We start from the raw sequence: 13,778 nt of genomic DNA, 5'->3' as shown, positions 1-13,778 counted from the left end.
TAGGCCTACACAGGTCTAGTTCTTATATATTCGACTGGCTGAAATGTTGCATATGATACCTTTAATACACTAATATGCTAAACGTTTTATTTTTATCACCAATAAAATAAAATAAACTAACTAAATAAACTAACTAACTACCCCCCTCGCAGAGCGTTTCCATGGTGATGTGATGCAAATTAACCGACTAGGCTTCAGCCAATCGAGGCGCAGTAACAAGCTTGGGAATTCCGTCACGGATCCCATTTCCAGTGCACAGATTGATGGCTTTTGAAGCGCACGAACGCGACTTTTCCGCAGGTTCAACCCATCCGAGATTTAATAAAGTTCAGCAGTTCTGAAACCCAAAATCCCATTCCCGACAGTCCAGGCGGGTCACCTGAGTCAGAGGTTTAGGCTGGCACACATCTTCACCTGCTGAGACCTGGTTTCACGCGTCACTCAGTGGGACGGTCCGACGTCGGAAACCATTAACCTGGTTCAGAGTCCGATCCCTCCAGCCCTACCTGCGCACAGACACCGGACTCTTTATGTCGCTTTCAGGCCAAGATTATGGTTTACGGATTTGATGCGTAAATCACCCCACCGGGACCGTAGGGGCAGAACAAAGCAGATCCACCTGGCTGCGAGCTTAGAACGTCAGGGTGGGCTGTCTGCATGCAATGGCTGTTCACTATTTCCTGGTCTGTCCCATTCTACCACTTCTGACTCTCGGTGAGTGTTCGCGTCCTGATCCCACGGCTGAGGGGGCGTCTGTGTCCGATCCCTCTGAGCTTTTACTTTTAGATTTATGAGTGCGTGTTTGTGTGTGAGCGGGTAGACCCAGACTATTAACGAGGGTGGCGTAAACAAACTTTGTGCTGAAAGCATTGCTTTGGATACCTATTAAATTAATCATTAATCATAAATTATAAGTTCAACTCTCTGCGCTAGAATCTCTAGGCTGCTGCTGTCTTATTTTGTATTATTATTATTATTATTATTATTATTATTATTATTATTATTATCTGTTATCGTGTTTCGTTCTTTTTTACGCGAACTCTTACTGCAATTGTTTGGAGTAGGCCTAGTCACGCCATAATAATAGTAGAATGAATGACTGAGAAAGTATCCATTGAAGCATGCATAATAATTAGTTCCCGTCCGCAGTTGCAGTGGAGGCCCTTCAATACGGACGCAGGGGCTCCGAAACCACGCTGGTCCCCCAAATCCGGGGGCCCCCCGACGCGATCCTCTGGAAACAAGCGTCCCGCAAGGTGGTCGAGTTCGACGGCAGTGAGGAGAGTGTCCACGGGACGTTCCAAGACCGGGTGGTCCTAGACTGGCACACGGCCTCCCTCACCATCAAGGATCTCCGGGAGACTGACAGCGGCCCCTACGAGCTGGAAGCCACCATCAACAAAAAGAAGTACTACTCCCAGCATGAGGTGGCGGTTATTGGTGAGCGTTTTTCTTTACAGATGGTGGCCTACTTTGCAATGCAGGTCAAAAGACAAGTTAACATGAAGGTGCAAATCGTGAGAAGATAAACAATCAAGGTAATACGGATAAAAAGCGATATTTTCAGCAATGTATAAAGGCCTACATAAATGAATTCAGCCAAGGATATATATTTTTTTCTACCAACAGCAACACAGACATGTTTTACCGTCCGTTGTGATATTAAACACGGGTTTAGGATCAGAAGTGTGTGTTGGCGGTTAAGTTACTGAGCAGGTTGAGCCGAGCAAAGCCACACCCTCAGCCCCTCTTTAGGAAGCATCACATCATTGTTCTGGTGCCTCCTGGAATGATCCGGCTTGTTTTGAAACTCTGCTCTGTGTGCTACCTCCATTTAGTGTTCTCTGAAAACTCTTGTCCCTGGAACACTGTAATCTGTCCATTATCTACAGTATACCACAGGCATTTATGAAATATTGCACTGGTTTAAAAAGCGTTGAATCTCATCTCATATAAGATCCAGACTATTTATTAGCAGCTCTGACGTCCATTGAGTACGATGTTTATTCATTGTTTATCAAATTTAAAGACCGCTAGTAACGTTTAGCTTATTGTGAGAGACATAGGGAATACACCAGATATTATGTTTACATAATATACAATGTATATCATTCAGCATGCCAGTGGACCTGAGAAACACCTATCTGCTATCTCACTCAGTTCTGGCTGCTGGGTTGCATAACTAGATAAGAAATACTTGAATGTTCCCGTGGAGAAATGAGACCTGGGTCAGACCTGTAGTTACAGAAGATAGAATCCTTCACAGGGCACAGTAAATACATCACCATGTCATCATCCACACACAGCTTTCATGTCACAGTCTGCACAAACCCGCCTTCTAACTTCGTTGCCATCGTTGTTTGGAGGGACGAACGAGGGATTAAACCCCATCATCTTCCATACCATACTGTATATGGGATAGTGTTGTTATCCCATATCTTATTTACTCTCTAAGACTGACTGGTGAACTTCTGCTGACTCCATAGACCTGAAGTCTGTGTATAAAAAATACATCCACAGTCTAGAGAGATAGGCCTTCAGGGGTGAGTGTATTATCATATAGGCCCTCAGAGTGTGAGTGTTTTATCAATATGAACCCTTAGGTTCTGTTAACCCAGAGTGATGGCGTCATGGTGGATAACCACCGGCCTGAGATCACCCTCAGCGTTGGGGTCAAACACCATCTCCGCTTCCAACCATTCGACACAATCCGTAGACACAAATCAAGCCCCGTTCTACCATCACCATCACCATGTGTTAAACCGAGTTCATGTTCGTCTATCTGCAGATAAAGTGGAGGTGCCCACCATCTCCTGCCTCATCAACGGCACGGTCAGCGGCGTCGGCGAGTCGGACCCCCCGCGGTCCCGGGGCGTCCTCAGGTGCAGCGCCGAGGGGCCCCCCTCCCTCATCACCTACCACTGGACCCCGCTAGATGGCGTGACTGTGGGGGGGGCGGGGCTAACGGTCGCCCTGGCCGGAGACCAGGATGAGACGGTGTACACCTGCCGGGCCACCAACCCCGTCAGCCAGGAGATGGGCACGTTTGTGGCCAGAGATTGTTACCCAGGTGAGGATCAGGATAAGCACCACGATGCTCATTGAGGTGATGGAATGTGGCTTCATTGTTCTGGAGTTACGACCATAGAGCACGTCATTGCTCAGCTTGACACACTGGCATTTCAGGTATTTCTCAGAATAAAGGCGTATGAATGAAATGTATTTGTATTCTGATGGCAATGTGAACAAAGGGTTGATCTTGAGAAGATAAGGTTTTTTTTTGAAGATTTCAAGTGAGGAACCGTTGCGATACTACAACCTGCTGATTTAAGAGAGCGCTCTGTTTCGTGCTTGTGATTGAAATCGTTTTTCCATTTTCTCTTTTCCTTGCAGATAGTTTTTCCCCCGGATGGATCATTGCCATTGTTGTGCTCTGTCTGCTCGTGCTGTTGTCAGCGGGCTGCTTCCTGGGCTACTGGAGATGGAGCAAAGGTACAGACATCTATACATGTTGTTCTGCAAGGAACACACCATGTACTCTACACACAGCCTCCGCATGCATCTGCTGTCAGATGTTTGTGTGAGGAGTACAGGTCGTGTTTTTACACAATACAACATTAAAGAGGAAACATTAAATTGCCTACTGTAAGTGTTAATCCCCGTGTTTCATTTCTACAGCACACCCGGAGGCCGATGGTATTGAAGATATGGAGTCACAGCCGCTGAACCGATCAAATGGTATAATTATATAGTTATATATAAGTATTTTATTTGTGTGTGTGTGTATATAGATTTTGTTTTGACACATACGCAATGTGTTCATGATTTTCCCAACCTAACCCTGGTTGAATTATTTAATACTTTAATGGACAATTGAAAGACATTTTAAACAAGAAGTTCATCATCCTTTGAACCCCCCATGTCGGTCGGTTAACCTGTTATGGTTTCAGGGTCAGGCAACACCAAGGCCTACGATAAGGACAACGGAGCCACGCTGCCCAGCTCCCAGCGTCTCGCTCTGCTGTCCCCCCCTGATCCGGCCGTGGCCCCCGGCGGACTGGAAGAGGACCACACAGCCCACTCTGGGGGGGGTGGGGACTCCACCCGGGTCAGTGTCCACTCCTCAGAGTCCAGGCTGCCAGAACTGCAGCAGCCCAGCGAGCTGGAGTCCAAGCTCAGTGCAGGCGACTCTGCAGTTGGTGTCCTGGTGGAGCCGGGTTTGGAGTCTGAATCGCACCCGCCACCGACTGCCTCACCTGTAGGGCGTGGTTCGCTCCACGTCGCGACGGAAACCGAAGCGACCCAAACACGGCCACACCGAGACAGTCTGTCGGCCTCTTCCCTCGAAGATCTTCAGAGCTCCTCCCTCGAAACGACTCACCCCCCCGCCAAGGCATGCCCCTCCCCAGGCCGGCCAGACAACCACTCGGACTCTGATATAACCTCTCCTCAGCAAATGACCCTGCGGGACGGCCATCTTGGCTCTGATGAAGACGGCCATCTTGGCTCTGATGAAGACGGCCATCTTGGCTCTGATGAAGACGGCCATCTTGGCTCTGCGGAAGGCAGCCAGGCAGCCCACGCAGACCTCTACGAATCAGATCCAGAGGCGCCGGAGCCTGCCGCAGTCATACCGAGAGAGAAAGAGGAGGAGGAGGAGGCAGCGTCCTTCGCTCCTCTGGGCAGCCTTGGTTCCTCCTCCTCCTCCGAGGAGGAGGAGGAGGAGGAGGAGGAGGAGGAGGATGAGGAGGGAGATGCAGCGGCGCTCGATCCTCTGAGCATCCTGGGTTCCTCCGAGGCGGAACGAGAGAAGGAGAAGCTGGAGGCAGCGGCTCTCGCTCCTCTGAGCCACCTTGCTTCCTCTGAGGAGGAGGAGGAGGAGAGGACGGACACGGGGCCAGCATGCGTCAGTCCTGGGGACGAACGCGGTGGCGAGCGTCTTGTGGCTGCTGGTGATCCCCCCGTGAACTTAGAGATGCTGCCGTCAGAGATGAAGGAAGCAGTAACTGACGCTGAAGCTCCACATGGGGCCGAGGTTCTGCAGGAGGAAGGGGAGGTGGAGGAAGACGACGACGACAGGGAGGAGGAAGGACCAGGGGTGAGCTCGCCAGAGCAGGCCCGCCCCCCTGAGTGCCACAGCGACTCTGAGGCCGCGGCGGGAGAGAGGGGGACGGACAGAAGGGAGGAAGACAAAGAAGAGACGTCACACACGACTGAGGACAAACACGAGGACCCCAAAGACGGAGCGGGACAGGCAGCGTCTCCCATTGAGCCAAACCTCGAAGTGATGGAGAGGAGGGAGGAAGAAGAGAACAACGATGTCCCGGAGACGGCCTGTGACGACCCCCAGGGGCCCGAGGAAGATGAAGGTGAAGACAGAGGGGTGGCGAGCTCGCCAGCGTCCGAACCGGAGCCTCAGCGGGGTTCTGAAGTGGGGGTGGTGGAGGAGGAGGAGGAGGAAGAGAGCGATACAAATAGAAGCATGGAGGAGGAGAAGGTACAAACGCCCGAGGACAAACGGGACAACGCAGGAGACGCGGCAGGACAGGTGGAGCCTCCCGCCGAGCCCACCGTGGAGACATCTGAGAGGAAGAGAGACGTCCCACTACCATCACCCGACGACACAGAGGGGCCAGAGGAAGGGGAGGTAGAGCAGAAGGATGCTAAAGACATAGGGGGGGCCAGCCTCCCAGCGTCCAGACCTGAGACACACCGGGATTCTGAGGCCGTGGCGGGGGAGGGCAATACAGATGGACACGTGAAGGAAGAGACGTTGGAGGGGAAGGAAGAGGAACACGATGTCCCACAAACAGTTGATGACGACGTGGACGTGCAAAAGGAAGAAGGGGGTAGAGAGGGAGAGCAGACGGGCTTGACCGAGATGGAGTCGCGTCCTGAGACTGGACCGGACCCCGACAGGGAGCCGGGTGAGAGCGGCGCTGGTCGGGGAGAGACACCAGGCTCGGGAGGACAACACGAGGAACGCAAAGAGGTAAGAAACGGACGACTCCCTGCCAATCAGGACGCAGAGGCTGAGAGGAGGGATGGAGATAAGGAGGCGGAGAACGAGGACAGCACTGAGTAGGACGGAGGGCTGGGCCGGGTCACTGGTGAACACCATCAGGAGCTTCTCAGGGTTTCAGCCTCCCTGCACACTCTGCTAGAGATACCTGGACTTTGTGTTTGAATCGTGAGAAACTCCTGCCTTTCCCCTCTAGTGTCCTGAGGCCGTTCTGGTTAAAAAAGAGGTCACACTATCCACACACATGTTGGAAACATTTTATTTTTCAAACCTCAGAATATCCTCATACGCTTCAAAGCCTCCAACCCTGCTTTGAGTAGGCTTTGAAGCGTATGAGGATATTCTGAGGACGTTCAAGTTTGAAAAATAAAATGTTCATTGTTCATTGTATTGTATATCCTCATACACTTCAAAGCCTCCAACCCTGCTTTGAGTAGTCAAAGCAGGGTTGGAGGCTTTGACGCGTATGAGGATATACAATGAACAGTCCAACCTCTTCTGCTCTGGAAGGAGAGGACGGGGCTCGGAGATGCTTAGTCAGGGTTCGAAGGGAAGAACTATATCCAGACAAAGTGAAGTGAGTGAAATTCTTCTTTTATTTCTCCCAGACATCAATAACTAGATAATACTTGTTTAAAGCAATCACGTGTAACGTTTCGAAGATGTAGTAGCTATATTTATAAAACAATATTTGAGAATTCAGTGGAGAGGCTTCAGAGCACGTCCTTACTCTGCCATGTCAAAACCGGACCCCCTGAAATTCTTCTTAATCTTGTTCTCAAACATGCCACTGGATTGTATTGTGTCTGCTCCTTCAGCGTATCAAATATTGGTTTATGATATGCAGGATTGTGAAATGCCTAGTCTGATAGAAGATAACAAAACTGTAGAAAGTATTTAATAGAAGGGCGTGCTGTTTTTTAAGTTAATGAATAACTTGGACGGTGTATACCACATTGTTAACTTGGTGTTATGCTCTAGATGAAATTAACATTTAATTCACTTAAATTGTAATGATCAGTTCTTGTCAACAGGGGTTGGTGTTTCCTAGCATTTCTCTAACCATTGTCAGCAATTATTTCAATGTGATTTTTTTATGTAAGATAACATCATTGACCTGAATTGTTTTTATGATTAACAATATTTTGTTTATGAGTATTAGCCTACTATTTTAAGTAACCAATATTAGTCTAATACTATACACAGTATTTTACATTCAGAGTTGACGAAAACTGAACTGAAGATTATGTGTACATTTCAACAAGTTTTATTCAAAACAGAAACATTCATTTCTATGTTAACACTAAATATATGCAGTTAAATACTGGACATTCAGCACCCAGAAAGCATGAGCATGAGAAACAGTTAATGATAACAATATAACCGATAGCTGAATGTTATAAAAAATACACTCATAATGAAGTTATTCTATTTTAAGAAACAAAATCTATTGTAAGTCGAAAAATCTATATTTGATGAAGGTTCCTCTATTGAACAATGGTGATTTTATTATTATATTGATTAAATCGTTTTAAAGTGTGATATATAAATAACGGATTTCTATATTTTTTTGGCCTGCTTTTTTAACAAATATTATACTTTTTTTTAATTCTGTTTCATGATAAAATGTTTAGAACTAACCTAAAATCACTTGATTGTATGCATTATTTGCTTCTCGTGTTTTTGTCTATCCGATCTGTAATGGGCATTCCCTTTCAGCAGGGGGCAGTGTTTAACAGTGTTGTATTCATGGCTTAGCGATCCAGATTTTATTTTTCTGACATCTATGGTATGAAGGCCATTATGAAATACTAAAAGAATATTTTCGCAAGATGCTGATGTACGTTCTGAGGCTGAAAAATAATAATAGTTATGAAACATCAGTTACTATCCAATGACATTCATACCATATCATACATATCTGGCACTTAATGTACAGACTTCTTGTATGTTGTACGTCCTGGCCCTTAAAATAGTCCTTACCATTGTGTAGCATCTTATCCTAGCTATCATTGTTGTATACGGGGAATGCATTAACCAAGCGAATGTTAGTGCTTGGCACTTGGATCTATGAACATCCTTACTGTACCGACAGCAATATATTGTTGTTGTCTCTTTCTTCTGACAAATGTACTTAGTGAGTCGCTTTGGATAAAAGAGTCTTCTAAATGCCCTGAATGTAAATCTAAAATCATATTTCAGAACTCCTCCATACCCCATACGGATACTTCATGCACGAGAGTGTGCCTTCTAGATTCATAGTATTAGCAGATATACTGTGTGTTGAACGAACCAGGTGGTTCAAAACAAATGGATCACACTCCATGGTTGTCCATCAACAAACCTCAGACTACAAACCGAAACACCCCAAAACATGAGAACAGGAGGTCTATTCTCTCCACACAACCATGCTCCTGCCCACAGAGCTCGGTGCAGACCCTGCAGCAGAAAGCACAGACGCTAAACCCAGAGCAGAGCTGATCAATACGGGGTACGGGGGGCGGGGGGCCGGGGGGGGGGGGGGTCGCCATGTTGCCAGGTACACAAGCTGGTGTAGATTTGTGAGAGGGCCATCGCAGGGCCATGAGAAAAGTCACGGCTGATTAGTTTAACCCCTGAGCCGCGGCGGGGTCTGTGATGTGCTACCTACTGACCCGTGGGTTCAGTGTGCACCGGAGAATGAACGCTATCACGTTTCCACCGCCCCCCCACAAATACCTAGGGGATATTACAATATTGAATTATTTCAGGGGGGGCAGGGGGAGGGGGGGGGGGTGCCTCTCTCTGGTGAGGGTCACCGCAGAGACATGTTGCCACGGCGATGGTCAGCGGGGGGGAGGCTGACGTCACTCCCCCCCCCTCCACCCCTGCTTGGCTCCTTCACTGTTTAGTCGTTGAGAAGAGGCTGTAATCCACAGTGCATTGTGGGGGATTCAGACCCATGGCATCTCTCTCAAGGATGTCTGCACCGTAGGCAGAGGGGATCGAACCCAGAACCTTTCGGTTGAGGGTTGGACACCCTCCTGCCACTAAAGCATCCTGCCCGTTTCATATAGCCACCACGACTCAACGCCTTGAAGTTTAGATCTCTGCTCACGGTTTCGTTCCCCAAAGATGTGCGGTGTTGAGGCCGAGCCCAGCCTCCGTGTTGAGGCAGAAGGGGGGAGGGGGTCGGCTGGAGGCGGGGCCAACTGGGCCCCTCCAGATTCCAGCTTTAAAAGTGGCCACCTCCCGTGGGGGCCGCGGACGGAATCGAACAATATCCTCCGGCTTTGGAGACCGGGCCCCCGCGGCTTCTCATTTACTTGGTACGCAGCGCTAGGCTGGAGCCCCCCCCCCCCCCACCCCCCGGCCCCTGAGTTTCTCCGAGGAGGGCCGAGGACGCCAGACCCCCGCTGTCCGGGGGAAACATCCCTTCTAAGCGGCTCCCTTAAAAGCAGCGTTGGCGTTCCTGCTCCCTCCTCTTCCTCACCCCGTGGTTCGTGTTCGTTGCTCCACAGGAGACGACTGCAGATGGCCACGGGGCCGCACGGCGGAGAGATGGACGACCCTCCCTTGGGGCTTTTACTGTCAAAGACCTCTTTTTGAAACTAGTTTGTCTGTGTGTGTGTGTGTGTGTGTGTGTGTGTGTGTGTGTGTGTGTGTGTGTGTGTTTGCTGTTCGAGGAGTACCAGCGAGGCTGTGGTGCCGCTGGTGTTTGTCCTGCTGCTGCGTACAGCTGCCGCTCTGCCCTTGCAGGCTGGCGGGGTTCTGACTGGCGGATTGGATCACAGCCAATGGCCGTGTGTTGCCTTTAGCTGCTCATGTTTTGCTGCTCGCGCTCCGCTCGTCACATGGCCTGAAACGGAGCTGGCAGGCCATGACGTGAATGTTATGAAAGGTTTTCGAATGACGTCATTTCATTTTGTTATCCCATTCAAATGTCATATCATGCGAGTGTGTGACATAAGGTTCGCTGGTTGCATCATTTACCGTCGTGGGATTGAGATTCATTGTGTGACTATCAATTTTAGCAGGGTATTCATTATAATTAACAGTTCCTTTCCATTAAAGTGCTCTGATGGCTTACCTTAATTTGTGCTTCACCTTCACTTCAACAGAGAGCTCAATTGTGTCCCAGGATCTTTAACATCGCCTCTCAGGAAATTATAAATGAGAATGATTGAGAATGAATGAAATGATTGATAAATCGATAAATAAAACAAAAGATCAAAGATAATCAAAATGTATTCATTAAGAAGTAGTAGTAACAGTAGTATTACATTGACATTTAGGGCATTTAGGGCATTAGCAGACATTTAGCAGGCATTTAGTATTGTACAAAAAACGATACACAATACTAACTACACTACACTATAAAAAGAGGATTCACTTTAAAAACCATTTCAGTCCACAGTAGGTAGGTGATTTAGTTTAGCCCTCAAAAGACTCAAAGGAATCATGGTGTTTATGTTGGGGACATTCTTCCAGATCCTTGTCAGCTAAGGGTCATGTTGCCATTACTCTCGCTAATAAGGAAGGCTTGCTGCAGGTCGCTATCTGCTGTCTGTTTGTGTTCGTGTCACAACAAACGTTCGTCAAACCAAGCCGTGTCGCCTTGTGTTGGCCATGTTGTAAACACGGCTTATCATCCCTCCGCTCTGAACAAAGGTGCACATCAAGACAGACAAGCTGCTGTAGGGGTCTGTAGGGGGGACGGTGAAACCAAATGACACCATCTCATTTCAGCGGGGTCGGACCAGAGCAGGTCGATTTGTTCCCTTTCCTGTCCAGGCTGTTCAGATCAATGCAGCACAAATCCAATACAGAGCCATGCCCAGTGAACCACGTCAACACAAACCACACACTAAAGTAAAGTAACAAAGCTTGTCTTAAGATACAAGATAGACGCAAATCTTTTCTTTTTTACGCCAGCTTTCAGCCGACTTCTTTGTTTTTCTTCTTTAGATTCTTTGTGTTCTTTGTAATTAGTCGCTGCTGTGTGCAGAAACCTGTGCTGGGTTGTCTGTTGTGCCCAAAACTGAGCGAGCAGGCTGGTGTGCAAACCACGATGCAAGGAAATCAACAACAACACAGTGTGTTGACACTGGGCCAATGTTTGACAGCTCTGAATCAGCTTCATTAGTGTGATCAGAGCATCAGACTGGTGGCTCGCATGCTTTCTGTTGTTCATCCTTTGGGGAAATCAGTGTCATTTGAAGGTAATAGCGGTCCCTGTATGCAGGGCATGAACCAGTTCTTGACAGAGCAACAATGAACTCATACAGATGCATATCTTTCATTTACATATTCCCATGCAATCAGTCCCACTTGGTACTGGTCTGACACTCTCTGGTTTTCTAAACAGCCTTGGTGCCATATGATACCAGCTGCCATAGATGTGATTCAAGCAGAGTGTCCTCAGGACTCCTGACTGGGAATGGAAGAATGATAAGTTTGTGCTGTCACGTAGGCTTATGCTTTTAATTTGCTCACATGTTCAAACCGAAGCAGTAATCATTTGTAATTAACTTGGAGGGTGGGGGGGGCACATTCCTCTCTCACAATAGAATGTGTGTCCCCTCCATGAAGGGCAAACCTCAGAGACAACAAAAGGGGGAAAAAATGCTGTTGTTTCTGTTGTCATGCGCGTCCATTCCCGTAAAAGCGTTCCGCAGAAATGCTCAGTTTCCCGGTTGAAAAAGCTCTGTCCGTTTATGTGTGTTTTATTTGAACAGGCTGCCTGTCAAAGTGCCACGCTAACAGAGATCCCCGATCGCACATTCGCACAACCTGACGGGGCCTTCTCACGGGGATGTGGAAAAGCACACGCACGGCCCCGCCACGCCGCCTGATGGGGGAGATTACAGCCGAACTAAAGTTCACTTCTGCGGCGCATGTGAGCTGGTGGCCGAGGGAGGAGGGGAGGGGAGGGGGGGGGGGGCATGAAATCAGAAGATCACGTTATCATGGATCTGTCTGCCTCGCTCTTCATATGTCTTTGAGCAAAGACAGGCAGACATACCCCCCCCTCTCTCGTACCACCCCCCCCACCACCACCCACCCTTGGATCCAGCACAGGCACACACGAGAAACTCACACAAGGCAACGCTTACGTAATTCCCTGTGTGTCCTTATCGCGTCAGGTAGGCCAGCTCAGCTGAGACTAGTGTGGAATAATTAGCTGGTTTCTATTAACGCAACACACTGGAATAACAATGCGTTCTGTTGAATGTGAAAATGAAACAAAACAAGAAAAACAAATTTAATGCATTTGTCCTGCGGAACCAAACGCACACGGCCCTCAACGGTCTTGAATAAACTGGGACCTTTTTCCTGGTAATTGTAGTCAAGGTATTGAAGGCCTTCATGCCTATGAGATGGCATGGCTCCCCGCCATGAGCCACATCGCTCATGCCCCCGCTAGACTCCTCATCCCCAACCAGGGACGTTATCCACAACTAAATTACTAAATAAAGATTTCCAGACTGCACACTCTGCTGCCAGGTTTCAGAATTAAAACCACTTTGGGAATATAACTTTACACTGGGAATGAGCAGGGGAGAGAGAGACACTGTGAAATAATTCATGAACTATGCTTGTTCAAGAGTGAGGGAACAACACAGGCGAAGGCTGCAACCTGAAGTTGAGAAACGTGAGTGACATCATGATTGAAACCACGTCGGATCTGGACGGAGAGCTCACCACCAGAAGTGGACTTCTTGGTGAGGTGGTTCCTCTGGGCCATGGCGGACCACGGAGGAGGTCTTGGTTAGTATGTTAGTGTTGCTTGGTCCTCCAAATACAGATCTGACTCATCCCAACAAAAAAAACAACACAAGATTTGAACACAAAATAAAAACAGCAACGACTCGCAGTTATGTAAGCCATCTGTCACCGTCCAATAATTGGCGCGTTGTTCTAACGACGGATGAATTATGTATACACTGTAGTGTTTGTTTAGCGAGACCGATGCAGACGTCCGTAGCGATATCTCAGCCTGTCTTAATAATTGCGGTCAGGGTTTCGGTTCACCAAACCCACAAAACGATACTCACAACAAAGGGTAAATGGACTGCATTCATACAGCACTTTTCTAACCAGTGGCCACTCAAAGCGCTTTACAAATACTGCCTAACATTCACCCATTCATGCACACGTCAGGAGCTGTCAGGGTGAGGTCTCTTGCTCAGGGACACCTCGACACTCAGCTAGGAGGAGCTGGGGATCTTCCTAGCAACCAGCCTCTACCTCCTGAGCCACAAGGCCCCCCACAAACGTCCTGTCTCTCTCCTGTGTGAGTCTGGATATCTCCACAGGCCCGGACCACCCACCCCCACCCCCCCACCCCCGCCCCCCGGCCACAGCCCCTGCGTAACATGACGTGCGTTAAGCGCACTGAGCTCTTGTGTTGTTTCAGTCTACAGCGTGTTGTCAGTGGAGCGTGACCCCCGGCCCGTCATGGCGAACGGACGCGCCACAGTGCCGTGTCTAAATTTAGAGCGTGCCGCGGAAGTTTGTCCCGACACAAAAGCTTTCCCCACCGGCTCCCAGGCCCCTCACAGCGCGGCACGACGTGGCCTGCGAGTGAACCCGTGTGAGGCCAGCATGACTGGACTCCCAACTGCAGATATTTATGTCCAGGGAAAACAACTTTGAGGGGGAAATCGTTGCCACTCAAAGCAACCGGCAGAGACAGCGAGCGCGTTCACGTGGACGGGTTATTTGTGTGAGGACTGCGTCGGCGGCGGCCTGTCAGCTCCGGCTTCCCCGTCTC

At 48.8% G+C, this 13,778-nt stretch overlaps 1 protein-coding gene across 1 annotated transcript; it reads left to right on the top strand.

Annotated features, from left to right (window-relative positions):
- The first annotated feature begins 492 nt into the window (after nt 1–492).
- On the top strand, nt 493–7,585 carry LOC311358012 (uncharacterized protein). Its single transcript, XM_084477994.1, has 6 exons — nt 493–714; nt 1,150–1,440; nt 2,789–3,070; nt 3,394–3,492; nt 3,679–3,738; nt 3,951–7,585. Exons 1-6 carry the CDS (start codon nt 663–665, stop codon nt 6,083–6,085), a joined length of 2,919 nt encoding a protein of 972 aa, XP_084334120.1. The 5' UTR covers nt 493–662; the 3' UTR covers nt 6,086–7,585.
- The last annotated feature ends 6,193 nt before the right edge of the window (nt 7,586–13,778 follow it).

The sequence above is a fragment of the Micromesistius poutassou genome (genome assembly GCF_964030765.1).
Source record: "Micromesistius poutassou genome assembly, chromosome: 14".
NCBI lineage: Eukaryota > Metazoa > Chordata > Actinopteri > Gadiformes > Gadidae > Micromesistius > Micromesistius poutassou.
The sequence above is the reverse complement of the archived record's forward strand: the minus strand, read 5'-3'. Positions and strand labels throughout refer to the sequence as shown.

Coding starts and splice junctions, on each gene's coding strand:
- LOC311358012 (XM_084477994.1), top strand. CDS start 663: ATGGCTGTTCACTATTTCCTGGTCTGTCCCATTCTACCACTTCTGACT. Junction 3,071..3,393: donor GGCCAGAGATTGTTACCCAG/GTGAGGATCAGG, acceptor TTTTCCTTGCAG/ATAGTTTTTCCCCCGGATGG. Junction 3,739..3,950: donor GCCGCTGAACCGATCAAATG/GTATAATTATAT, acceptor TTATGGTTTCAG/GGTCAGGCAACACCAAGGCC.